This window comes from Delphinus delphis, chromosome 3, assembly GCF_949987515.2.
Source record: "Delphinus delphis chromosome 3, mDelDel1.2, whole genome shotgun sequence".
Taxonomy (NCBI): domain Eukaryota; kingdom Metazoa; phylum Chordata; class Mammalia; order Artiodactyla; family Delphinidae; genus Delphinus; species Delphinus delphis.
This window is the reverse complement of record NC_082685.1, coordinates 13,682,047-13,710,037: the sequence shown is the minus strand read 5'-3', so window position 1 is coordinate 13,710,037 and position 27,991 is coordinate 13,682,047. Positions and strand designations below refer to the sequence as shown.

The following is a 27,991-nucleotide window of genomic DNA, read 5'->3' as shown; positions in this document are numbered from 1 at the left end:
ATGGCGGTTTCGGCAGTAGGGCCCGGGTCGGTGGAGGCGCCCAGTTCACTGCTGCTCGTGGTGGGCGGCGAGTGCGGGTGCCCCGGGCTGCTAGCCTATGTGCTGGAGGAGCTTGAACGAGGTCGGGCCGGCCCGGGAACGCGGTGTCGGGGAGGCGGGCGCGGCGGCGCATCTCGGCCTAAGGGCCGGGGGATGGGGCGGGGGGCGGCTGGATCCGGGGGCCCCGGTGCCCCTATCCCCTTACCGTTAGGCACAGGGCGCAGGCAGAGCCCGTGCGTGCCCGCAGAGGAAACAGCGTTCGGGTTTGGGCTGGGCTGCTCCGCCTCGAGCGGGGTGCAGACCGGGGAGGGGATACGGGCCCAGGCTTTGGGACCCACGCGATTGGGCAGCATGGGCAACGGCTCCGCTTCCCGCCCTCCGGGCCCTCCTCGAATCCTCGGGCCTTAGCAGCCTGGAAGTCTTGGAGGGAGGAGCAGGGATGGGGAGGCTGGGCCCGGAGCTCCAGGGCCTACTTTCCGCAGCTCCATGAGGAACTGCTAATTGGGGTGTGGGCGGGTGCTGCCTGCTCAAGGGATTTGGCACCTGGGGATATGAGTCATAGGTGCATCTGCAAGGTTAACCTGCAGCCACTTGGCACGGTGGGACCGGCAGGCGTGGTGCACCCCGAACCGCGATTGGAGGGCATTCATCCATCCCCCATCTCTCAGATCGGCAGGGCCTGCCGTCTGTAGCCAGTAAAATGGGACGGCAGCAAACATCTCGGTTCACAGGATTAAGGAATGTCACCCCACAGGGCATCAGGGATAGCGTGGGGACCAAGGGCAGGCTCAGTCCTGCCCTCACAGGACTAATGGGTCTGGTTGGGGGGCGGGTACCAAAGTGAGTGAGGAGATGGACCAAGTTTTAAGCTCAGATGGTTACAGGGGTGTTCAGAGGATGCAAAGGGCTGAGAGGACCTGAAGGGTGGGGAGAAGGACCTCTGGGCAGTGGGAACAGCTCACGCGGAGGCTCAGAGATGGGAACTGTGCCTGGCAGGGCTGAGGAACAGTGAAACCAGGGGTGGGGGTGGGAGGATGACGGAGGGGACAAGATGACTGTGTAGGAGGCCGGGACTTTCTTTCTGATGTCCTGAGTCTTCTCTGTAAAATGCCTGATTTACACTTTGGGTCCCATGAGGGTGGATGCAGTGGGCTCCAAAGGCACATTGGATGGTTCTGAATTTCCAGGCTGTCATGTGCAGGGGCAGGTTGAGGGGAGGGGCCTGTGGCGGCCCTCACCAGCCATCCGCTAGTTATTGAAGTATTCTGGGAGCTGGGAAGCCCAGCTGATTTCCTACCTCCCTTCCCCCCTCTCCCCACCAGGCATCCGGTCGTGGGACATTGACCCTGGCGTCTGCAGCCTCGATGAGCAGCTCAAGGTCTTCGTGTCACGGCACTCGGCCACCTTTTCCAGCATTGTGAAAGGTGAGGCTGGGGACCCTGCATGCCCCAGCTCTCCCCTTCTGCTCATTCAGTGGACAGGTGTTCTTTGAGTGCCAGCTATATGCCAGGCATGAGGGTCAGGGAATGGCTGTAAGCAGCAACAGTAATAACACAACTGAGATCTACTGAGTGCAGAGCAGGGGCAGGCCCTGAGCCAGCACTCACTTCCTTTGGTCATCAGCACCCCACAAGGCAAGAACTTGTGTTTTTGTCCCCAGTTGACAGGTAAGGCAGTGAGGTGTGGGGGACAGGGAGACGTCTGAGGAGGGTCTTTTTGGATGAGAAGCAGCTGGGGCTGGTGTGGAGTGTGGAGGGAAGGGCCCAGTCAAAGGGACAGGACATTTGGAAAGTGAGGGGCTGCTGAGCGGGACTGGAGGGTGGAGTGTAGGCCTGGTGTGGCAGGGACTATGTCTGGTTTATGCCTGTGATTCCTTCACAGGGCCAGGTACACAGTAGATGCTCAATAGGTGGGGACCTGAGAAAACAAGATCGAGGAGGGAGTTGGGGTTCCTGGGCCAGCCCCACATGTCCCGTGGCTCCCTGGGGGTTCTGGGGTGACCGGGGTGAACAGAGCAGCTGCTGGGCAGGGCCTGGGTGTTGCCTGCAGCTCTCCCCTGCCTCACCAGCCTGTTGAGTCACCTCCAGGCCGCTGCAGGAGGGGAAGGAAGTGTCCGTCGCCTCATTGTCCCAGTGGTTCTGGGTGGCTTCCTGACCCTCACCATTTGGGGGAGCTGGAAATGCCACCGCTCTGTGTGGCCTTGACAGCCACTTCCCCTCTCTGTGCCTTAATTTCCCCACCTGAATGGGGCAATATCCGCACATGATAAGAAGCCCGTGATAAACTGATAAAGGGTAACCAGCAGTAGAGGGTCCTTGCCTCTCCAGACCCAGGCCGGGTGCTCCATATTTGAAACACATCTGGTCTCTGGGGAACGGACGAGCGTTCGGATCCCAGAATCAACCCCACTTCCCTCTCTGTGGCCCATGAGGCCTCCCTGCCCTCGGCTCCCTCCTGCTGCCCCTCGCTGCAGCCCCACCTGCCCCTTCCTGATCCTCAGACACAGAGAGCTCAGTCCTGCCGCAGGGCCCTTGCCCATGTTGTGCCCTTTTCCTGGTGTACCCTCCTTGGCCCTCCCTGGGCTCAGGCTCCTTGATTATAAAATGAGGGTGACAGTGGCGTCCCCTGCAGGGCTGAGAGCTGTGAATTGGGCCCTGCCAGCAGTGGAGGCCTTGTTTCCAGCGTGAGGCCTGCCAAGGCGGTTTCCTGTTCTTGCCTCATCCTGACCTGCAGCTTTACCACATGCCTGTTAATCCCTGGATGACCCTCTGGCTGGGGGTCCTGGGAAGCGGGGTCCTGGAGGGGCTCATGGCCGCCTGGGGTTACACAGTGAGGCAGGGTTTGACCTTGTCACAGGCTGATGCCCACACATGTGGCTCAGCCCTAAACTCACAGGGCCCGGTTCCCCCACAGGCCAGCGGAGCCTGCACCACCGTGGAGACACCCTGGAGACGCTGGTCCTCCTGAATCCATCAGACAAGTCCCTGTGTGACGAGGTAGGGAAGGGTAGGCTCCTGGGGGCAGCGGGCTGCTGGGACGAGCGCCATCCCCTGGCCTCACCTCATGTATCCTTGCCTTCATGCTGCCTGAAATCCTCTTCTTGACACCCAGCAGCAGTGAAGCCTCCCCCGATGACTCCAGCCTCGATTTATTCCCTCCTCAGAGCTGATGGTGGGAGCGGGTGGAATCAGAAAAGGCTGGAGTTTGGGAGGAAGGAATGAGATAGGGAAGGGCTGGAGGTGGGAGGGCAGAACCCAACCGATGTTTGCGTCCCGTGCGTTCCCTTGGGCTGGGCCCCGCTAATTGTCTGAACTGACTTAATACTTCTAGCTTGTGGACATCTGTGCTCTTCTCTCAATTTCCCATGAGAAAGATGAACAAGATAGAGCCCCGGGACACCCCTCTAGATACTCTTGTACGAGTTGATTCCTCTGATCAAAAATGCTCCCTGAAGGGGCTCGAGGAGACAGAACCAGACACAGGCCCCTCTTCCCCATGGCACTGGGGCTGGGCCAGAGGGAGAGGTGGGCTTCGGGGAGCCCAGAAAGGGTGTGCAGGGCTTCCAGGAGGAGGGGGCACCGGAGCTGGGCTTTGTAGAATGAGCAGGAGTTGGGAGCAGGGATAGGGGGTCGAGCCCGACTGGAGGCCTACAGGCTGTAGTCCCGGCTTCTAGTTTAGTACTGGCCAGGCCGTCATGGGGACAGGAGTTGGGTGGTTATATATACATTAGGGGCTGCGGACCACCCCAAAGAGGGGTGCTGACTATCTCACTGCACAGAATAGGGCCTTGAACACTCTCCCTCTCCCTCAGCTCCGGAACCTTCTCCTGGACCCTGCCTCTCACAAGCTGCTGGTGCTGGCTGGGCCCTGCCTGGAGGAGACGGGGGAGCTGCTGCTCCAGACAGGGGGCTTCTCACCCCGCCACTTCCTCCAGGTCCTGGGGGACAAAGAGGTAAGCCGCCCCCTCACCATGCTGCCTCTGAAGCCTGGCTCGTCCCCGCTGGGCTGAGTGGCTCCAGCGACCTGCTGTCCCCCTGAGCATCGTCCCTTCCTCCTCTGTGGAATAATGGTGGTGGCGTGTCTTCCTCCTGGGCCCAGTCCCATGACCCACTGCAGTGTGTGGGCCTGTAGATTAGCAGATGTCTCAGAGTCTTCAAGTGGCACCGCAGATTCTAGGTCCCATCTGAATGGGGGTCCCTTCTGGACCCCTTAGTCTGGGTGGGGCAAAATGAGCAAAAACCTGGCAAACCATGTTTGGTTTGATAAGAACCAGTACACAGGGGTGGTGGTGGGGTGAGTGTAGAAGGTCTCTCTGGAGGATGCTGTGCTTTAGGAGTTGAGAACAGCAAGTGCAAAGGCCCTGGGGCAGGGAGAGTGAGAGAGGAGGGTAGAGGTGGACAGGTGGTGATGGGCCCTTCTGGGATGTGGGGAAGGCTGGGTTTTTGTCCTGAGGGTGACAAAGGCAGGCAAAGGGCCTTAGTTTTCCCAAGGGGCTGGGTGTTGCCTGGCTCCAGGTGACCCCTTAACCATTCCGCCCTCTACAGATCCGGGATCTCCTGGCCTCCACACCCCCGCCTGCAGACCCACCCAAGCTCACCATCACCTGCCCGACCTTTGGTGACTGGGCCCAGCTGGCACCCGAAGTGCCCGGCCTCCAGGGCGTGCTCCAGCTGCGGTTGAACCCTCCAGTGCAGCTGCCGGCTTCTGAGGGCCTGCGTGAGTTCCTGGAGTATGTGGCCGAGTCGCTGGAGCCGCCGTCCCCCTTTGAGCTGCTCGAGCCTCCGGCCTCCGTGGGCTTCCTCAGGCTCGCCCGGCCCTGCTGCTACATCTTCCCTGGTGGCCTGGGGGATGCTGCCTTCTTCGCCGTCAATGGCTTCACCGTGCTGGTCAATGGTGGCTCCAACCCCAAGTCAAGCTTCTGGAAGCTGGTGCGGCACCTGGACCGGGTGGACGCCGTGCTGGTGACCCACGCGGGCGCTGACAGCCTCCCCGGCCTCAACAGTCTGCTGCGGCGCAAGCTGGCGGAGCGTGATGAGGCAGCCGCTGGCGGGGGCTCTGGGGATGACCGGCTGCGCAGGCTGATCTCCCCCAACCTGGGCATCGTGTTCCTCAATGCCCGTGCAGCCGCCTCGCGGCTGGTACGTGGGGAGGATGAGGCGGAGCTGGCCCTAAGCCTCCTGGCCCGGCTGGGCATCACCCCCCTGCCTCTGAACCGTGGGCCGCTGCCGGCCGAGCCCACCGTGCTCTTCCAGAAGATGGGCGTGGGCCGGCTGGACATGTACGTGCTGCACCCGCCCTCGGCCGCCACTGACCACACGCTGGCCTCTGTGTGTGCCCTGCTGGTGTGGCACCCCGCGGGCCCCTCCGAGAAGGTGGTGCGCGTGCTGTTCCCTGGCTGCACGCCACCCGCCCGCCTCCTGGATGGCCTGGTCCGCCTGCAGCACTTGGGGTTCTTGCGGGAGCCTGTGGTGACCCCTCAGGACCTGGTGGGGCCTCGGCGAGCTGAGAGCAAGGAAAGCGTGGGCTCCCGGGACAGTTTGAGGAGAGAGGGCCGGACGACGGCACCCTCCAGGCCCGCCCAGGAGCGCCCCGGGGTGGCCCAGAAGGAGCCACCGCGGGCTGAGGCCCCTCGCAAGGCTGAGAAAGAAGCCAGGCCCTCCCGGGAGGTGAAGAAGGACCCCAAGCCGAGCGCCCCTCGGACCCAACCCCGGGAGGTACGGCGGGTGGCCTCCGCTGTGGTCAGTGGCAAGAAAGCAGGTGCCCAGGTGGCTCCCAAGCCCCGCAGAGCACCCAACACACCCCGCCTGGGTGTCCCACCAGCAGAGAATGGGCCCCGCAGCCCACCTAGCTTCCGGTGCAGAGAGGCCAGCCCCGCCACGGAGGCCTGCGGCTCCCCAGCCCCCCGGCTGGTGGCCACGCCCAGCCAGGAGAGCAGCCTGGAATTGGGGCTGAGCCCAGCTGGGGAGGAGGGCGGCAGCTTGGAGGAGAAGACCCTGGAGCTGCTGTTGGCCACCAGCACCCCAGAGCCGTGCACACCCTCACCCGCCGGAGCCCCCCAGGGCCCAACTGAGAGCAGCGGGCCACTGTCACTGAGCCCGCTGCGGGGTGGGGAGCCTGGGCCGGATGCATCCCCCACGGTGACCACCCCCTCGCTGCCTGCCGAGGTGGGCTCCCCGCACTCCACAGAGGTGGACGAGTCCCTGTCGGTGTCCTTTGAGCAGGTGCTCCCACCACCAGCTGCCGCTGCAAGTGAAGCCGGGTTGAGCCTCCCACTCTGTGGCCCTCGGGTGCTCCGCTCGGCCTCCCCACACGACGTGGACCTGTGCCTGGTATCACCCTGTGAGTTTGAGCACCGCAAGGCTGTGCCCATGGCGCCGGCACCTGTGTCCCCTGGCAGTTCCAATGACAGTAGTGCCCGGTCCCAGGAGCGGGCGGGTGCTCCAGGGGTGGAGGAGACACCACCCACGTCCGTCAGCGAGTCCCTGCCTACCCTGTCTGACTCGGACCCCCTGCCTGCCGCCCCTGGCACCGCGGATTCAGATGAGGACACAGAGGGCTTTGGGGCCCCTCGCCGCGACCCACTGCCTGACCCGCTCAAGATACCCCCGCCACTGCCCACCCCACCTAGTATCTGCATGGTGGACCCTGAGATGCTGCCTCCTGAGCAGGCGCGGCTGAGAGAGGGCCTCGGCCATACCCGGAAGCCCCTTACCCGCCCCAGCCGTGGCACCACTGCCCCCAAAGCCACTCCAGTGACTGCTGCCAAGACCAAGGGGCTGGCCAGTGGGGACCGGGCCAGTCGGCCACTCAGCGCCCGGAGCGAGCCTAGTGACAAAGGAAGTCGGGCACCCCTGGCCAGAAAGCCCTCAGTCCCCAAGACAACCACTCGAGGTCCATCCGGTAAGTACCTGGGGGCTGGAGTCCTGCAGTGGGTTCCCTGCCCAAGTCCTCCTCCTGTTCCCCGCTTGCTGTGTGGTCTCAGCCACACGCACCACCCTCTCTGGGCCTCAGTTTCTCCGATAAAATGGAAGCTCTGGCCTGACTCCTTAAGCACTTGCAATTCCAAGGTGCTCAGGCGGTACCGTCAACGGAAATGTAATGTGAGCAGCATCCATCGTGGTGAATTTTCCAGTAGCCACGCTAAGCAAAAAGAAACAGGTGAAGTTAACTTCAAGACCGCCCCCAGGTTGGATGATTGCCTAGGAGGACTCGGTGTATGGTCATACTCATGAGTTTATTACAACAAAAAGATACAGAGCAGGATCAGCAAAAGCGAAAGACATGGGGGGGAGTCCCGGGGAAACCAGGCACAAGCTTCTGGAAGCCTCCTCGCAGTGGAGTCCCATATCATGTGCTTGGTTCCCTGAGCTCCAAGCTGTGACGACACGTGTGAAGTACCGTCGATCAGGGAAGCTCCTTAGAGACTCGGGGCACAGGGTTTCTATTGGGGCTGGTCGTGCAGGCACCCTCTACCTCACACGTACACTGGAAAGGTTTCCAGGATCCAATTCTTGGACACCAGCCGGCTGTCCCGCAGTTGGCCGCAATCCTGACACTGTCTACCCAGAGGCAGAATCACATTCCACAGGTAAAGGGCTCCGTCCCCCGAGCACCCTCCACTTCAGGTGCCAGTCACAAGTCCAGGCTGTTACCCGTGCTTCTGACCAACTGGTTGGAAATCGGAGGTTCCCATGCCCCCCTCCTCTGGTTTGATTAATTTGCCAGAGCTGCTGACAAAACCCGGGAAAACCCATTTAACTCACTAGATGACCAGTTTAGTATAAAAGGCTCTTAAAGGGTACAAATTAACAACCAGATGAAGAGATGCATAGGGCGAGGTCCCAAACAAGGGATCTTATGTCCTCATGAAGCTTGGGACCCTGCATGGTAGCACAAAGCGTTCTGGTTCCCTGGTGTGGAAGCTTTCTGTAAAAGGGCCAAAAAGCCGCCTTTTGAGGCTTTTATGGAGGCTTCATTACATAGTCATGATTGACTAAATCATTGGCCAATGGCGAGTGACTCAACCTGAGGCCCCTCTCCCCTGCCCAGGAGTCCGCACGCAAGACTGAAAATTCTGACCCGCTAATCACAAGGTTGGTTCTCCTGGCAACAAGCCCCCACCCTGGGGTGGGATCCAAAGTCACCTTCATTAACATAAACCCGGTTGTGATGGAAAAGGGCTTCTTATTAATAACAAGACACCCATTTCACCCTTTTGGCCCTAAGGTGTTTTCTGGAGCTGACGACTAGAGACCAAATATAACAGAGATGCTCCCATTGCTCACATTGATCAGAAAACTCCAAGGGCTTTGGGAGCTGTGAGCCAGGAACTGCGGATGAAGGACCAAATATATCTGAGAATGACCAAGTATATGTATTTCTTGTAAATCACAGTACTGCAGTCCACCCCCTGGTGGAACAGATCCCTTACAGCAAAGCAATCATACCTATCACAGCACTTATATTTGGGGTCGCATTTATTAGAACAGATGTAGCAACAGTACCAACATAAATAGGCCAGACATTTGGAGAAGCTGTGTGGGACAGGGATGGATGGATTGGTGGATTTTTGACTGCGTTGGGTCTTCGTTGCTGTGTGCAGGCTTTCTCTAGTTGCGGCGAGCGGGGGGGCTACTCTTCGTTGCGATGCGTGGGCTTCTCATTGCGGTGGCTTCTCTTGTTGCAGAGCATGGGCTCTAGGCTTCAGTAGTTGTGGCACGTGGGCGCAGTAGTTGGGGCTTGCGGGCTGTGGAGTGCAGGCTCAGTAGTTGTGACGCACGGGCTTAGTTGATCCGCGGCATGTGGGATCTTCCTGGACCAGGGCTCGAAACCTGTGTCCCCTGCATTGGCAGGCGGACACCCGGGAAGTCCCGGGATCGATTTAGAGAAACGTCATTTGCTCCTTGTACCTTACGATCAATTTGTGCAGAACTATTCAGCACAGAAATCAGCTGGTGATTAGCTATCCTGGTCCTCCTCGGGCCAGTCATTTTCCACAGGTATTACCTCCAGAGGAGGCTTTAACTCAGGCTCTCAATACATTTGATCATCAGTATCAGTGTTACCAGAAGACTCATTTACATGAGGTAGTTGAATCTTACCAGCGACAGGGCTACACCATATCGAAATATGGTTACCGTACGATTCATTTTCATTACACAACCAATCGGTAAGAGCTACAGACGTGTTCACTTTGCCTTCCCAACAGAATCTGCCTTTGCCCATATACCAGACGGTATTAAGGACAGAGGTCGTGACCACTGGCCACGATTCAGTTAGCTCCGGATTCCGAGGTAACTAGGGACAAGTTCACGAGCTTGTACTGAGTCTGATTTCCATTGTGTGTTGTATCGCAGGGCCCACCTCCCTTCTGTGGGGAGGACGGGAGTTGTATTTAGAATATTCCTATCCCAACTAACTGTGCTGCAGGGTATATTTTATTTCTAGCTGTACTGGAGGTGCGCGCAGTCAGGGTGCATCTGTGTAAATTATAAATGTCCCCAGAGGGCCGTAACATTCCCGTAGGTGTGTGCGCCCCTGAGCCCCGGCAGCTAGGATTGAGGGCCACTGCCCCGTGGCCACTTCAGCCTGCGTATGTATTTAAATAGTCAGGAGGCCTTGTTGGGTCCCAATGCTAGTTCTACATATCCAGCACTATTGGCAGTCTGCCTGACCCACTTTGCTAAAACCTCATTCTCTTTCCAGGCTGGCTCCCATCCTTCGCCTTCCACCTGGAAGAGAACTCCCCCTAGTCTGCCTATTCTAATTAATCTTTATCCTCTGGATGCCACTCCTCATTAAAAGCAAATTTCACTTGTCCTAGGATACCTGCTAGCACCTATTCACCCTAAGGCTCTTTCTGGCTTGTGGGCCAGTGTTGTTGAATCCACCAGAGACCTTGCTGCCATTGTGTACTAAAGGCCTGGGTGCAGATAGGGTGCATGTTTTGCACCCCAAAATTTTGGGCCCCCCAGACGAGGCTTAGCTGCGTGGTAAGCACACCTAGATGTAATTTAATTTAGTCTGAGTATGCCATGAGGCTTCCCATGGCCTGCCTCGTCTCTGGTAGGGCTGTACCCCTGGGGAACTTGAGCGACCATGTGATGCCCACTGCTTTAATCCCATCGGGGACCCACTGTTTTTTCCTAGTTTGATGAATCGTTTTCCATCCACAAAAGCAGGATGACACGTGCTCGTGCACAGCACACCCTCCCATGCTCGGCACGCTGCCGTTATACTTTGTCCATCATAACCAGGGACCTTTCTAAGCAATTGATTGTCACGATCTGTAATTACACAGTGATCACATAGATCAGTCAGCTGGGAGCTATACACCACACAGTTTGAAGTCCCAGTAGGAAACAGTTCCCAAATGTTATCCTTTGTAGTAGATGTAGCCCGAAAAATGGGAGTCAGAAGACACAGGCGCATCGCTAGAATTCCATTTAATCTTTTAACAGTTGGTCCTGTCGTTAATATATCTCAGGACCAGAATGTCTTTCCAGAGCCATGCCATTCAGCTGTGCAGGCTGCTGTTCAATCTTATCAGGTCCCCAAATCAGGGCTGATCTCAGCAGACCAGCTTCAGCCTGCTGGGCATCTGGTATGCTTCTGCTAAGAGATTCTATTATTCTCTTGCTCTGAGGCTCTCTCCAGGTGTTAATAAAATGTTGGATTTCCCTCATTGCATAACCCACTTATTCATCCCTTTACCCTCAGCTGTTATTCTTCCTCTCCATTTGTCATTTATCTTTACCCACACTTTTCCACTCTTGGAAGGGACGTTAGTTTGGCCACCGTGCTGGTCCAGATTGCTGCCAGGAAACTAGGCTGGCAGGTGTCTCCCCTGCCCCGTCCACTGCCGCTCGCCTAGAGTAGGGTTACACAGGTACAGAACCAGTGGGCTCTTGCAACTGCTAGGCAGCGCGGCAGCATTCACTGTCAGCACCAACTTTGCCAGAGGCGGGTGAAGGCACATTCCGGACCCATTAGCCCCTTAGGAATTCTGACATAAAGGTTTAAAGATACAGTTACCAGTTTCTTGTTGAGGAATCATCCCTGCTTCTGGCCCCCACAGTTGCATCCCTGGTTCTGGGACCACTGCATCGAGTAGGAGAAGAAAAAAAAAAAGTTGCTGTGATGCGGGGAAGAGTTATACAGTCGCATCAGCATCCTCCCCCACCCCGACTTGCCCACACCCCCAGAAAAGTGGAGGAATCTATCCAGTGGGGACCCGCCCTCAGCCCCGCTCATGTTGAGTGTGAGCACATGCTCGTGACGGTGTGTAAGCCAGCCTCTCAAGCCTGTGTCTCCCCTGGCTTTAGACAGCAAATGCTTCAGCCGCCCATTCCAATGTTCTATTAAACCATTACTCTGAGGATGATACGCAACACATCTGGTGTGAGATCTCTTGCCACTGTTGGACAGTGTGGGCTGTAAAGTGCACCCCTTGGTGCGAAGAAATGTAACTCAGTGGCTCAAATTGTTACAGTATTTTCTGATCCAGTCTTATTTTGAGCATTTGCATCTACCATCAGGTATGCAAACCCAGTGCAGGGTGTCTCTTCCTGTTAGGGCTCATCTATAGCCCCAGGGCTCCTGGCTTTGGTCCAATGTAATCCACTTGCCGGCTACCTGTGGGGCTCTGCATTGCTGCAGCCCTGTCCCCATGCCGACTCATTCATGGACCGCCCTCCCAAAACGTTCACTTGGTGGTTCAGTGACCTTCCAAACCTGGAAGGGGTTCTTCTGGTGGGCATTGACATGTCCTACTTTCACACGCCCCTTAAATTCCCAGAGTGATTTCCATAAGGCCGCGCCCCATGCAGGCATCCCTTTAATAGTCCAGGTTTCCATTGCCCGTCTGCCCGACCACACAGCCACGCCATGGGCCCAGGAGTAAAAACCCAAACATAGGGGCTTTTACCGTTGCTCAATTCTTCCACCACTGCTCGGAAAACAGCGTGCAATTCAGCCCACTGAGCCCATTTGTTCTTGCTGCCTCCAGTCAGAGTCTCGCCATCCCCTGGTTTTAATGCAGCCGCTTTCCAAGCAGGTTATTATCCATTCATCTTGGAACCGCCATCCATAAAGCAAGCGCGCTTTGTGGTTCAGTTGAGAGCCGTCCATAGGGCAAGGCCACGTGCCAGTCAGTTCCAGCAGCTCCTCAGGTGGCTCCAAAGTCGGTCCTGGAGGAAAAGAGGCTACGTGCTCATGATCCAATAGGTGCCTCCCTGCATTACCCTGGCAGCGTGCTCTCAGATGAACCATTTCTCTTTTTATCATGGAACACTTCTGGGCACTGCGTTCATTGGAGTGTTTCTCCAGCATCACCCAAGACATTGTGGGCATCTCAGGTTTCATGATTATTTTATATCCATCAGTAATTGAGGTGATCTCAGTTAATGCCCAATCGCAGGCTACTAATCGTCTCTCAAATACTGTGTATGGGCCGTAGCATCTTGGAATTTTCTGGTCCAAAATCCCAGTGGTCACTGCAGGGAGGTGCTCCTGGGCTTTTGCCCGAAGCTCCAGTCTGCAGAGTGTACAGAGTATGGCCGACACTTCCCAAATCATACCTGAGTGGGGGGTCGGCAGGGCCCAACGGCCAAGTTGAGAGGGCTGCCACCGTTTGTAATTCAGACACAACCCGCTCTCGTTCGGGTCCCTAACTCAGAGCTTTCTTCCGGGTAGTCTTCCAGATGGAAGCAGCATTCCCAGATGAAAATCCAAGTCAACCAACCAAACGCTGGGCTTCTTGTTTGGTCCTGGGGAGGACAGTGACAGCGGTTTATTTTTAGTCTCGTGGAATATTCCAGGTGGCCCCTGCCCAGGTTCTTCCTAAGAATTTGACTGTTCGGGCAGGCCTGGAAACCAGTGCTGGATTTATTAACCCACCCCAGTTGGTCATGTGCGTCCCTGTTGCACTCAGATCAGTCCTAGCCTGCTCTTTGGTTTCCGCTATCACCGTAACACCGTCAGTATAGTGTATGATTACACTGGCGACCCGCACCAAGTCCACGTCCCTTCTGACCAAATCACAACAGTAAGCCAGTGAGTTCAGATACCTCTGTTGCAGCACAGGAAAGGTAAATTGGGATCCTTCCCACGTGAAGGCCAACTGCTGCTGGCTCTTTTCTGAGATCAAAACAGGGAAGAAAGCATTTACGAGGTCACTCGCTGAGTAGCAGCCTCCTTGCATTTTCTGTGTGTCTGGAACGGCTGAGCCGATGGGTGGTACAACTTGGTTTAAGTCTCGATAGTCTACATTTAGTCTCCATGAACCATCCGTCTTCTCCCCAGGTCGCACAAGGCTATGGTACAGTGAATTCGTGGGTACCCACACTCCAGCTTCTAGCATATCATGAATTAAAGTGGTCGTCTCTTTTTGTCCACCAGGCGTTCTAGATCACTCTATGTTAGCCACCTGTGTGTGCTCAGGCAGTTCTGGTGGCTCCCATCTGGCATCCCCAATTAAAACTGGCCGGAGGGCGGACTTACAGGCCTCTGCTTTACAATAGTAAGTAGGGGAGGCAATCCCCAGTCAGCCAGGCTCCATCCCAGTAGTACAGTCAGGTAAAGGAGATGTGACCACCTCACACCAAATCTGTCCACTCACCCCAGTTTTCATCCCAATGTGCACCTTCATCCCATCAACGTTTGCATCTCCAGTTCCTCCCACTCTAACCTTAGCCCCCGCTAAGACTTCACCAACTGGTGTTGGAATCACAGTGCTTTGGGCTCCTGTATCTAGGAACCCTGGGAAGGTCTTCCTCTCCTGGCTGTTTTCTCCACGCCTGTGCAGATGGCCTTGGGCCCCCCCCCCCCCCCCCCCCCCGCCCCCGGGGTGGAGCCAGAAGATCCTGGCCTCTGCTTCAGTCTTTATCTTCATTAATCTTCCCAATCCTCACCCGCAGGGGATTCCTGGTCAGGTTTCTCACTGTAATCTTTGCCTCCTGGCTTTCGAAATCCCTCCAAACTAGAGTAAATAGTGGACTTGTTTGGGGCCCTTTAACAAAACGTTGGGGGCCGCACTGGTCCACCCAGTCTCTGCTAGTGCTGCATCTGTTGCCGAAAACTCGGCTTCTGTGAACCAGTGCCACATCGAATCTTGCAGGGAGAGTTTTGGGTGAATTAGAAAAGAATAGCTTTAAAAAAAAAGAACCTCATTGCTCTGCCAGGCAGAGTGGGGCACAGTGGGCTCATGCCCCTGAAAAACTGTGTCCCCCAACCCAGGGAGGATTTGGTGAGGAGTTTAATAGCAGTGGTTCAAGGGTGGGTTGTTGATAAGATTAAGGTGTGTGTGGGGGGGGGGACACCTGTACTCCTTTAATCCGGTCTCAGGTAATCTCTTGATGAGCTTCTCTGGTTCCTTTCATCTGGCCTCAGATGCTGTTCTCTGGGATGAATAATGCTGACATCTTCCATTTGTTGGGGGTTTTAGTTCTGTAAAGAGCTCAAAGGTATTGTTAATATGTATCCCTTGAGATGGAACGAGGCCCCTGCCCCAAGGCTGCCCTATTGTTTCTTGGCTGCCCCTCCCTTCCCTGATTAGCAACTGTTTGAATCTGCCCTTTGGGACTCCGGGAAGGTCCTGGAGGCTGGAGTCTGTCCCCTACAAACAAGGAACGGGTTACACAGAAAGGCCTCCATGTCCAGGAGCCCCACAGGGTCCTGCTCAGTTTCACCTGTTTCAACTCTATCAGTGTCTGCTTTATTCATTCTACGTTTCAACAGCCATCTGAAGATTACCACTCCACTGGGTCAAGTCCCTTGACTCTCCCCTTTGTCTCTCCCCGTTTTCTTAATTACTCTAATGTTCTTGGTGTCATCAGAGAAGCTGAGATAGCAGATCTGATAAGGCTTCTAGAACTGTTGTTCAGTTTTGTAGCAGTAAAGTTCCATGGGGTGCCCATGCAGCAAGGGTCCCGTTAATCACAGCATTTACCAAAACCTGGGTAACAGGCATATTCAGTGGGTGAATGTCCCAGTTATAAAGCTAATCCCACATGGCTTGCATAGGAAGCATTTCAGCTGCTTCATCTGGGGTGTCCCACTTGGCATTTATGGGGTGAGTTGGGCAGTCCCCCCTTCCCAGGATAAACACCCTTTTCAGTGGCGTTTATCCAGTCGGCCAGGCTGGTTATTCCTTCGGGAATAACCTCCTGTGTGTCTGGAACAATCTGTGATTGTTCAGTAGTGAGCTTCGGGTCCTGCATCAACCCAGATGTGCTCTTCTACTCTGCAGCCTTCAGAACCAAAGACACAGCCCCCAAATTGGTTACTCTCACGATCCATTTTGGTAAAGGTTCTTCAGGAAACTGATGATACCAGTCCACAAAGTGAGTCCGTTTCTTTACACTCTATCTCCTGGTTTTAGTTGTTTCTTGGTTTTGCCCTTCCCCTACATTGACTACCTTCTTGGTGACCAGAGACCTTAGAGGTCTTTCCTGATGCCCCTGCATAATTTTTCCCTCTCTGGGCGGCTTTGAGGCTAATGACCAAACCTCAGATCTACCCAAATCTGAACTTGGTTCAACATCAAAACCCGAGTGAGCACATTTTTTAACTTTCATTTTGGCTAATAGAGATAACAATAACCAGGAAACTGTGTATTCAGCATACTGCTTATTATTTTGCATTTCCTTATATATCCAGTGAGCCAACTCCTTGGGTGTTGGGTCTACTACCATTACTACATTCCGTTGGTAACTTTTACCTTTAGTAACTGATTGCAGTGCAGCTGCAGTTCCATACTGTGGGTGACTGGGTAGCTATCTGGGGATCGGCGTTTGCTCATTCCCCACCCTTTTATCCTTGCTCTTTAAAAAACACATGTTTCGGGGCTTCCCTGGTGGCACAGTGGTTGAGAGTCCGCCTGCCGATGCAGGGGACGCGGGTTCGTGACCTGGTCTGGGAAGATCCCACATGCCACGGAGTGGCTGGGCCCGTGAGCCATGGCCACTGAGCCTGCGCGTCCGGAGCCTGTTGCTCCGCAACGGGAGAGGCCACAACAGTGAGAGGCCCGCGTACCACACACGCACACACACACCAAAAAAACCACATGTTTATGTAAGCCAGGGTCATTCTAGCAAATCCCACTCCTGACACCAACCAAAAAGGGTTCCTGGACCCAGTTCCACTGTGTGTGTGTCTGTGTGTAGGTTTCCCCACACCAACAAGCAATTCTTGGATGCCAGCAGGGCGTCCAGGAATTCAAATCAATTCTGACACTCTCTACCCAGAGATAGAATCACATACCACAGGTAAAGGGCTCAGTCCCACAAGACCACCCTCCACGTCAGATGCCAGTCACAAGCCCAGGTTTCTACCTGTGCTTCTGACCAACTGGCTGCAAACCAGGGGTTCTGGTGACCTCCTGCAACTCAGGATGCCAATCGCAAGTCTAGTTTGTTACCTGTGCTTCTCACTGACTAGCTATAAATCAGAGGTTCCCATGACCCCCTCCTTGGGTTTGGTTAATTTGCTAGTGCAGCTTACAGAACTCAGGAAGAACCCATTTACTCCCTAGATTACTCATTTATTACATATAAAACTCTGTTAAAGGATACAAATCAACAATCAGTTGAAGAGATACATAGGACGAGGTCCCAAATGAGGGCTCTGACTGATGTCCTCAGGGAGCTTGGGGCCCCACACAGTGGCACGTAGAAGCACTCTGCTTCCCTGATGTGGAAGCTCTCTGAAAAAGGGCCAAAAAGCTGTCCTTTGGGGCTTTTATGGAGGCTTCATTACAGAGTTGTGATAGACTAAATTATTGGCCAATGGCCATTGATTCAACCTCAAGCCCCTCTCCCCTCCCCCAAAATCAAAGGGCAAGACTGAAAGTTTCAACCTCTTAATCATATGATTGGTTCTCCTGGCAGCCAGCCCCCACCCTGGGGTGGGATCCAAAGTCTCCTTCATTAGCAGAAACCTTGTGTTGGAAAGGGCTTGTTTTGAATAACAGACACTCATTTCACTTTTGTGGCCCTGAAGTGGTTTCAGGAACTGAGGACAAGAAACCAAGTATTGTAACAAAAGATGCTCCCATTGCTCTTACTGATCAGAAAATTCCAAGGGTTTTAGGAGGTGTGAGGCGGGAACTGTGGATAAAGACCAAATACATCTGAGAATGATCAGATTTTATATATATATTTGGAAGGGTTCCCACCATTTCCCAAATGATAAGAAGAGTGGCTCACCATGCCTACACTGCTTGTACAGCAATGTAGTTTATGCTGTACACTTGCTCACCCCTTCCTGGGGAGTCTGGAATTTTGGAAATGGTGGGAACCCTTCTGAAATCCAAGTTCCCAGAAGGCAGCCAAGGGCCAACATGTCTGCTTTCTAAGGGTAGCAGTCTTGGGCTTGCTGTGCTTTGGTTTTTTTTTTTTCAATTTTTAAAAATTGTGCTAAAATTAATGTAACATAAAATTGACTACCTTGGGCTCCCCTGGTGGCGCAGTGGTTGAGAGTCCGCCTGCCAAGGCAGGGGACACGGGTTTGTGCCCCGGTCCGGGAGGATCCCACATGCCGCGGAGCGGCTGGGCCTGTGAGCCATGGCCGCTGAGCCTGCACGTCTGGAGCCTGTGCTCCGCAACGGGAGAGGCCACAACAGTGAGAGGCCCGCGTACCGCAAAAAAAAAAAAAAAAAAAAAAATTGACTACCTTAAGCCATTTTTAAGTGCACAGTTCAATAGCATTAAGTACATTCATATTGTCGTACAACTATCACCACCATCCATCTCCAGAACTTTGATCTTGTGGAACTGAAACTCTGTCCCCTTTAAACACTAACTCTCCATTCCTCCCTGTCCCCAGCCCATGGCAACTATCATTCTACTTTGTGTCTCTGAATTTACTACTCTAGGGACATCATATAAGGGGAATCATATAGTATTTGGGGTTTTTTGTAACTGACTTCTTCCACTTGGCGTATTGTCCTCTTGCTTTATTCATGTTGTAGCATGTGTCAAAACTTCCTTTTTTAAGACTGAACAGTATTGCATCATATGGATGGACCACATATTGTTTATCCATTCATCCATTGTTGGATACTTGAGTTGCTTCCACCTTTTGGCTATTGTGAATAATGCTGCTATGAACCTGGATGTACAAATACCTTTTTGAGACCCTTGCTTTCAAATTTGGTGTATATACTCAGAAGTGGGATTGCTGGATCTTATGGTGATTCTATTCTTAGTTTCTCGAGGAACTGCCATACTGTTTGCCACAGTGGCCGTACCATTTTACGTTCCACCAACAGTGCACAAGGGTTCCACCTTCTCCACATCCTTGCCATCACTTGTTATTTTATGGATTTTTTTTTTTTCTGGACACGCAGGCTCAGTGGCCATGGCTCACGGGCCCAGCCGCTCCACGGCATGTGGGATCTTCCCGGACCGGGGCACGAACCTGTGTCCCCTGCATCGGCAGGCAGACTCTAAACCACTGCGCCACCAGGGAAGCCCTATTTTATGGCTTTTTGATAGTAGCCATCCTAATGGGTGTGAGGTGGTATCTCACTGTGGTTTTGATTTGCATTTCACTAATGAATAGTGATGTTGAGCACCTTTTCATGTGCTTGTTGGACATTTGTATATCTTTTTAGAAATGTCCTTTGCCCATTTTTGAGTTAGGTTGTTCGTCTTTTTGTGGTTAGGTTGTGATAGTTCTCTATATATTCTGGATATTGATCCCTTATCAGATAATGATTTGTAAATATTTTCTCCCATTCTGTGGCTTGCCTTGTTACTCTGTTGATAATGTCCTTTGATGCACAAAATTTTTTGATTTTCAAAAAGTTGAGTGTGTCTATTCTTTCTTTTGTTGCCTGTGCTTTTGGTGTCATTGCCAAATCCAGTGTCATGAAGCTTTTGCCTTATGTTTTCTTTTAAGAATTTTATAGTTTTAACTCTTATATTTTGCTTTTTGAGTTAAATTTGAGTTAATTGTTGGATATGGTGCTAAATAAGCATTGAACTTCATTCTTTTGCATGTTGATATCCAGTTTCCCAGGGGCCATTTGCTGAAAAGACTGTCCTTTCCCCATTGAATGTTCTTGGCACCCTTGTCACAAATCATTTGACCATATGTGTGACAGTTTATTTCTGGGCTCTCTATTCTATTCCATTGATCTATATGTCTGTCTTGATGCTAGTACCACGTTGCCTTGATTACTATAGCTTTGTAGTAATTGTAGAAATCAGGGAATGTGAGTCCTCCTACTTTGTTCTTCTTTTTCAAGGTTTCCTTGGCTACTTGGGATCCCAGTGAGCTTCCATATGAATTTCAGAATGTATTTTTTCTATGTCTGCAAAAAAAAAAACACTGGGATTTTGATAGGAACTGCATTGAATCTGTAGATCACTTTGGGTAGTGGTGGCATAACAATATTCAGTCTTCCAATCCATGAACATGGGATATCTTTCCATTAATTTATGTTCTCTTTAGTTTCTTTCAGTAGTGTTTTGTAGTTTTCGTGTACAAATATTTTACCTCCTTTTTAAATTGATTCCTAAGTATCTCATTCTTTTTATGCTATTGTAAATGGAATTGTTTTCTTAATTTCCTTGTTGAATTGTTCACTGTTAGCGTATAGAAATGCAGTTGTTTTTTGTGTGTGTTAATATTGTATCCAGCTATTTTCTGAATTCATCTGTTAGTTCTAACAGCTTTCTTTTGTGTGTGTGGAATCTTTAGGATTTTCTACACATAACATTATATCATCTGTGAACAGAGATAACTTTACTTTTTCCTTTCTAATGATTCTTCTTTAAATGTTTAGTAGAAACCCAGTGAAGCCCCAGAGGTTTTGATTACTGATCCAATCTCCTTACTATTTATAAGTCTATGCAGATTTTCTATTTCTTTGTGAGTCAGTCTTGGTAGGTTTTGTGTTTCTAGGAATTTGTACATCTCTTCTAAGTGATCCAGTTTGTTGGTGCATAATTGTTCATAGTACTCTCATAATGCTTTTTATTTCTGTAGATTGGTAGTAACATCTCCACTTTCTGATCTTAACTAATTTGAGGCTTCTCTTTTTCATTTTGTTTTGTTTGTTTGTTTAAAATTGAAAGTTTATTCGCTCAGTACACCAAATAGAATGCAAGCACTGTCATGACAAATATACAGAAATATGCAGATCAACATAAAATAGTAATTTAGTGTAAATGAAGGGAAATCTCTTTAAATGTTATGACAACGTACGCCCAAGAATTTTTCAGTTAATTATACATTTCAGTAAAATAAACGGTAATGAATTAAGTGGAAGTTAGCTTTATGAATTTTTCTTAAAAATAAAAATCCAACCCTATTAATCCATGCCAGTTAAACACTCTAACTAAGATCTCCAAGTAAGTGCAAACGGAGATGGAGTTAGTTACCTTTTTTGCTTGAACAGCCCCAAGGAAAGCGGTTCCTACAAACACAGTAGGCAAACTGTTAAGACCGACCGATCTAGAACATAGCGTTGAACTAATCTCAGTCTCAAGTTGTGCTGAATGCTCATGATTAGTATGGCACAGTTTGGTCCATGATATCGTTTAATGCCAAGACAGATCCCAATTTGTTACAGAAGCACATAGATTACTGTTGCTTTTTTTTGCTTTGTTTTTAAATATATATTTTTAAAAAGCCAGGTATACTTCCACATACAAACGCAGGTTTTCCCAGGAGGAATTTACAGAAAGTAGTCTGGGGTGCACTGGGTCACATGAGGCTCTCCACGACGAGGTGCTGGGTCAAACTGAAGGAAGGAATACTTCAGAGTGTCATCTAATTCCATGATAGCAGCCTGGTTCCCACAACGATAACTTAATTATTGTCGGGTATGTTGAAAATGGTAACCACGTTCCGATCATGACACCAATTGTATCCCTCCATTACAAGTTGGTGAGCACGAGAAACCAGTGTGAGACCACTGGCATGGTTAAATGTTTCAGAAATATCTCGTCCAAATGTGTAGCCAGCACCGCGTGGTGAAATACCCCACCCACCACGATCACCTGGATCTGACCATGACGGATCACACGTTGGGCCCTCGTGTGGAACTTCTTGTAAACAATCCAAGGCTCTCCTATGATCCAGTGTATCTATGGATGGGGAAAGGCCACCATGGAGGCAGAGTATCTGTCCATCTGCTAAAGCTGTAGGTGGCAGATAATCAAACAGATCTGTAAAGTATTTCCAAACATTGGCATTTCCGTACTTTCACAGACATTCATCATCAAAGCCATGTACTGGGTAGTTTGTCGGCTTTCGTGGTTCCTCTCAATATTGTGATATGTTCTGGATAACGCACCTTTAATGCCACAAAATGAGTCAGCGTCTCCACAGAATAATAACCTCTGTCTACATAGTCACCCATGAATAGTTTGTATCTGGTGATTTCCCACCGATTCTATAGAGTTCCATAAGATCCTGGAATTAACCATGCACATCTCCACAGACGGTAACAGGACAACGGACCTCTTGCACGTTTGATTCTTTTGTTAAAATTTCCTTAGCCTGGTTCTCGTTAAGTTGTTTACACTCGTTCAGCTGCTTGACCCACTGGTCCAGCTCCTTGGTGAACGCCTTGTCGTCCATGGTGGCCCGAGCCCCTCCCCTGCTGCCTCCGGCCCCCCTCCCCGCCCCCCGCACGCCCCAGCACCCTTGCCTGCAGCCAGCTCCCAGCGGGAGTGGAAGGAGCCGGGGAGTGCGACCCCGCGCCACGCCCAAGCCCCGCGGGCGGTTCCGGGCGCACGGCCTCCAGGAGACCCCCGTCCGCACTGGCCCATTGGGCCGTGCGCCCCTGGAGTAGGTGAAGGGCGCGGGGAGGTGTGGGGTTTCCGCGCAGCTCCCGCCGGACGATGGGCACCTGCTGCCGCCTCCCGCCCGCCAGCCACTCCCAGTTCCCTTGCCCCTTCTCTCTCACTCTTTCTCTTTTTCTTTCTTAGTCAATCTAACTAAAGATTTGTCAATTTTGTTAATCTTTTCAAAGAACCAACTTTTGGGTTTGCTGATCTTCTGTGTCGTTTTTCTACTCTATTCTTAAAATCTTTGCTCTAATCTTTATTTCCTTCCTTCTGCTAGCTTTGGATTTACTTTTGTTCTTTTTTTCAGTTCCTTAAGTTGTAAAGTTAGGCTGTTGATCTGAGATATTAATAAAAGTATTTATAGCTATAAACGTCCCCTTTATCAGTTCTTTCCCACAAAAAGATTGTCTTTGTCTTTATCTTTGAACAATTTGATTATCATGTGTCTCAGTCTGGTTCTCTTTGAATTTATCCTATTTGGGGTTCATGGAGTTTCTTAGATGTTTATGTTCATGTGTTTCATTAAATATAAGAAGATTTTGGCCATTATTTCTTGAAATAATCTTTCTGCCCCTTTCTCTCTCTTTTTTCTTCTGAGACTCCCATAATGTGTATGTTGGTCCTCTTGATAGTATCCCATAGGTCCCTTAGGCTCTGTTCACTTTCTTCAATTATTTCTCTTTCTGTTCCTCAGACTCAAGAATTTCCATTGCCCTGTCATCAAGACCACTGATTCTTCTGCTTGTTCAAACCTTGAGTGGAATCTTTCTAGTGAATTTTTCATTTCAGTTACTATACTTTCCAGCTCTAGAATTTCTTTTCATTTACTCTTATGTTTTCTATCTCCTTATTGATATTTGTATTTTTTTTCCATACATTGTTTTCTTGGCTTTTTCCACATCTTCCTTTAGTTCTTTGAGTATCTTTAGGACAGTTTTTTAAGTCTTTGCCTGGTGAGTCCACCATTTGCTCTCCCTTAAGGACAGTTTCTGTTAAATTTTTTTCCTTTCACTGGGCCATACTTTCCTGTTTATGTACCTTGTGATTTTTTTTTTATTGAAAACTGTACATTTGAATCTAATAATGTGATAACTTGAGATCCGAAATTTCCCCTTCCCCAGGGTTTGCTGTGGCTCCTTCCTTTGTTTGATTATTGTGGGCTGTCTCTGTGCTGGGGATCAGTCTGTGGTGTAAACTTAGGGTGTTCTCATGTCTTTTCTGACCCTGTACCTTTTGCTGGGCATCTGTGGTTGCTTTCTAAATTCCCCTGCATAGTAGTTGCTTTTGAGTGTCCTAGTGCTTAAATGTTTGGCTCCCGAAAAGGGAAAAAGAAAAAAAATGAAGGGGGAAGAAAAGAAGAAGAAAAAATTTCCAGTCCTTTAAGTCCCATGTAAGTTGCTTCAGACTTACGCTGAGGGGCTGCCAGCACGACTATCTAGACGGGGAGCAGATTCTTGGAGCTTCCTACTGTACCATCGTCCCAGAATCCTGCTGTGTTCATTCTTTCCTGCATACTACTATATCAAAAGGATATTTCAGCATGTAATCAATATAAAATTTTACTAGATAGTTCCCTTTTCTCTTTCCACACTACATCTTGGGAGCCTGGTGCGTGTTTTGCACTCCCAGCGTGTCTTGTCTCACACCACGTTCCAGTGCTTGGTGGCCACTGCATCAGTCAGAGCAGGTCTAGAATTACCAAGAGGGGGCTGGTGAGAAAGCAGCGACAACGATGGCAGTCATAATAACTCCAGGTCATGTTCACTGAGCGCTTGCTCTGGACTGAGCCCTATTCTAGTAGCCTGGGGTGGTCCTGCCCTCCGGGAGCCGACAGGCATCTCCAGCTTCTCTCCCCATGTGGCTTGTCCTCAGCTCCTGGCCACCCTGGTCTCTTGATTGTCTTCTAGCCTCAGCGCCCCCCTGAGCCCCCACTTCTTGTCTTTCCTGGGCAGATTCCAAGAGAGGCATCTGATGGGCCCTTGTGACCTTTGGCAGGTCAGGGGCTCCCAGCACAGTGGCAGGGAGGGAGAGAGGGTGGCCCCTAGGGCCCATGGGCAAGGCTGGCACCCGGAGGCTGGGGATCATCTGAGACCTTCTCTTCCTGGGCATTTGACCTCTTTCCAAAGGCCACAGTCTTGGCCACTCAGGGTCTCCTGCTCCCACTGCTTCTGATAAACCAACCATCCACATTAGTATCAGCAAAGCCTGTCTTAAAGGGCCAGAGGGTAATAAACATTTTCAGCTTTGTAGGACAGATGGTCTCTCTCTCAGCTCCTCAGCTAGCTACTCACTCAGCTAGGTGTCGTAGCACAAAAACAGCTCAGTAAGTACTCAGTGGGTGTTCTAGTAAAACTGTATTTCCAGAAGCAGGCAGTTGCCATATTTGGCCCACAGGCCATCGCTTGCCAGTCCCTGCTCTACCCCTGTCCTCCTGCCCCATGGCTTCCGTCCACATTCCCTTTGTCTTCGCTTTGCTGTTCTGCCTCTGCTGCTCCTGTCCCCCTCTCGCCTTCCACAGCCACGGTGGCTTTCCCTTCCTGGGGCACCACTCAGGGTCCTCGACACCACTGTCCCCAGTTATGGGTGAGGGGCGCTACTTGCCCAAAGCTGGGGATTTCATTCATTCTGCAAATGCCCCAGCAGCCTTCTGGGCCCACACCCTGCACTGGGCAGCGTTTATGATCTTAAGACACTGAACACCTGGCAGGCTTCCTGTGGCCAAGACCTGGCTATGTCCTCAATCACTTGGTGAGTTCACTGGCCCAGGAATGGTGGCCTTGTCCCCCTTGCACAGGCTTTGGGTTCAGGGCATGGACAAGGGCCTGAGAGCAGCTGCCCCAGCTCCATCCAGGCTGCCCAGCCTGCGTCACCCTCTCTCAGCTCTCCTTCCTACACCCACTCTGGCTCCCTGTCAACCTTGAGGGCAGGGATTTTTGTTTGTTTTGGTCACTGCCGTGTCCCCAGGGTGCGGTGCCCAGGAGAGTTTGATAAATGCCCGATTGGCTCCCCTTGAATAACTAAACCGGTGGATGCTGCTGAGAATTCCAGGTACTGCTGCTGTAGGAACTCAAGCTCTAAAACCCCCTCTTCCAGGGAGCCCTCCCTGGCTGCCCCCTCCCTCAGGCCCTGGGGATGTCTGTGTCCAGGGACTGGCCAGGGAGTGTCCAGGCACTGAGGGGTTGGCTGGGGTGTTTGCAGGACAAGCCAGGGAGAGCTTGTCAACCATAAAATGGAGATCAGGCTTCCTGCCAGGGAGGGAGCCACTCAGAGAGGTGCAGGTGGAGCTGGGAGCCTTGTCCTGGGCCCTGGGTCTCAGCCCCTCCCTGTCCCCAGAGCTCACAACTGACCCCATCCCTTTTACCCACAGGGTCAGCTGGCAGTCGGCCAGGAGGGTCACTGGCCCCGCCGAGCTCCCCCGTCTACCTCGACCTGGCCTACTTGCCCAGCGGGGGCAGTGCCCGCCTGGTGGACAAGGAGTTCTTCCGGAGGGTGCGTGCGCTCTGCTACGTCATCAGTGGCCAGGACCAGCACAAGGAAGAGGGCATGCGGGCTGTCCTGGATGCGCTTCTGGCTGGCAAGCAGCAGTGGGACCGTGACCTCCAGGTGCGTGACGACCCGGGTGTGAGACAGTCCCGATGACAGCAAATGTCACTGGGACATTGCCCAAGCTCTTGCCACTGGGCAGGGTCAGCGCTTCCCGGTGTCTTCCTGCTGAGCCCACACTGTCCTGTGGGGTTGGTGTGACCCTCACCCGCATCCAAGGAGGGAGTGGGGCTCAGAGAGACTAAGCCATGTCCCCAGGGCCATGCGGCAGTGAGGTCAAAGGCAGGAGTGCCACCCAGCTCTCGGGACTCTGTTCCTGTTACATCCACTTCCTTGTCTGCAGCAAACCTGGGTGAGGTTGCAGGGTGGGGCTGGTTTGATCACCTCGCCTGACCCCTGGCACTGAACCTCCGTAATGTTATGAGAATCAGCCAGGAGGAATAGGTGAGATGTGTGGTATCTACACAGCTAAGAACGTTGAGAATTGACCCTGAGGGCTGGGGTTGTCCTCATGGGAAGCCTTGAAATAGAACCTTGAAGGGTGAGGCGAATTTGGATAGAAGGAGCCTCCAGGTACCTGGCCGCCCACTCAGCCTGTGAGTGTGCTGACACCCAGCCTTGTACGCAGCTTACGGAGCAGCTGCGAGGGAGCGTCCAGGGCAGACGGCACAGCGTGGGCGAAGGCCAGTGGCGGGAGCAAGCTTAGTGTATTCAGGGAGCTGGAGGGAGGCCTGGGCAAGAGAACAGGGGGAGATGGCAGCAGTGGGTGTGGGCGGGAAGCATGGAGAAGAATTCGCAGAAGAGTGGTCCAGTTTGTGGAAGGGTCCTTTGGATGCCATGGGAGGGAGAAGGGACTTCGGGGACAGGCTGGCCGCCGGCTGCAGACATCCAGGCAAGAGGTAATGGAGGCGGAGACAAACGCGTTCGGAGAAGAGGGGCCTCAGATGCCTTGGGGCTGGGCCGGGAGGGCAGAGGGCGCTCCCCCTCACCGTTGGTCCATCTGTCGCACCCACAGGTGACCCTGATCCCCACCTTCGATTCGGTGGCGATGCACGAGTGGTATGAGGAGACGCACGCCCGGCACCAGGCGCTGGGCATCACGGTGCTGGGCAGTAACAGCACTGTGTCCATGCAGGACGAGGCCTTCCCCGCCTGCAAGGTGGAGTTCTAGCCCCGCCCCCAGCACCACCCCCCGCCCCAAGTCCACCGCCGTCCTGAGGTGCACCTGTGTCAGAAATAAAACAGGTACTCCGCGCGGCTGTGGCCTCAGTTCCTTCTGCCGGCAGGAGACTTGGCAGCACTCTGCACGGTCATTGCTGCCATGTGGGTCCCCAGTTCTGGGGGGAGACAGCTTCTGTGGAGTTCCCAGTAGCCTCCAGGTCAGGCATGCTCTGGCTTCCGTGTCACAGATGGGAAAACCCAGGCCCAAGGGCGACAGTGCCTCTCAGGTGATGACCCCTGGCCAGTGGAGCTCGCTGCTGACCATGGCCCTCCAGCCCATCCCAGCGGCCGTGAGGGCCCCGTTCTATAGACGGGAAAGGCAGCTGCCAGACCCCGGCCACACAAACCATTTAGTGGCCTAGCAGAGATCTGAACCCCAGTCTCTGTGCTCCAAAGCCATTAAATAAAAGTTGCCCTCTGTTCCTAGGGATAATTGGCACTCATGGCAGGAAAGTCTCACTCTACAGCAAGGTCTTAAAAGGAAATCTGAGGGAATTCTCTGGTGGTCCGGTGGTTAGGACTCAGTGCTATCACCGATGTAGCCTGGGTTCAATCCCTGGTCAGGAAACTAAGATCCCACAAGCCACTTGGCTTGGCCAAAAAAAAAAAAAAAAAAAGCAATCTGAAACTTAAAAGCTACAAAACATGAATCTCCTGATGAAGCCCCTCCCTGATCTCTCTATTCTGCACATACAGAAACACCTAGATGGTGTTTTCAATAAGATGCCATCTGCACTGGGTTGAATGGTGACCTTAAAAAACTTATGACCAAGTCCTAACCCCTCAATACCTACCCCCCTTTTCCCATGAGGAGAGACTTCTTAGTCCAGGTCTCAAGATAGGTTACTGTTTATACATGAGGTCGTATCACCCTGATTTTTCATCTTGGCCAAACTGTTGAGTACATACAGGTGCTGCCTCCTTGTTCTCATTTCATTTCTTTCCAGGGAGATTTTCTTATATTTATTTTTAATTAGCTGGTTCACTTTTTTTTTATTAGACATTTGTCTTTTTCTCATTCATATATCATAATTCCTTTTTTTTAATAGGGACAACAAACTTGTTAAAAATTTTAATTGTAAACAAAAACACGTAACATAGGGACTTCCCTGGTGGTCCAGGTGGTAAAGAATCTGCCTTACAATGCAGGGGACGCAGGTTCAATCCCTTTTCAAGGAACTAAGATTCCACATGCCGTGGGGCAACTAAGCCTGTGCGCCACAACTACTGAGCTCACACGCCTCAACTAGAGAGCCTGGTACCACAAACTACAGAGCCCATGCGCTCTGGAGCCCACGCATCACAACTAAAGAAGAGAAAACCTGCTGCCACAACTGGAGAGAAGCCCGTGCACCACAACAAAAGATCCCGCGTGCCACAACTAAGAC

At 52.3% G+C, this 27,991-nt stretch overlaps 1 protein-coding gene and 1 pseudogene across 1 annotated transcript; one reads left to right on the top strand and one right to left on the bottom strand.

The window, feature by feature from the left end:
• Positions 1–26,850, top strand: MAP1S (microtubule associated protein 1S). The gene is made up of 7 exons (XM_060008080.1): positions 1–121; positions 1,362–1,463; positions 2,953–3,035; positions 3,851–3,991; positions 4,584–6,939; positions 25,207–25,442; positions 26,398–26,850. The coding sequence occupies exons 1-7, from the start codon at positions 1–3 to the stop codon at positions 26,551–26,553; spliced, it is 3,195 nt and encodes a 1,064-aa protein (XP_059864063.1). The 3' UTR covers positions 26,554–26,850.
• On the bottom strand, positions 20,708–21,630 carry LOC132421848 (serine/threonine-protein phosphatase 2A catalytic subunit beta isoform pseudogene; annotated as a pseudogene).
• Positions 26,851–27,991: the final 1,141 nt, after the last annotated feature.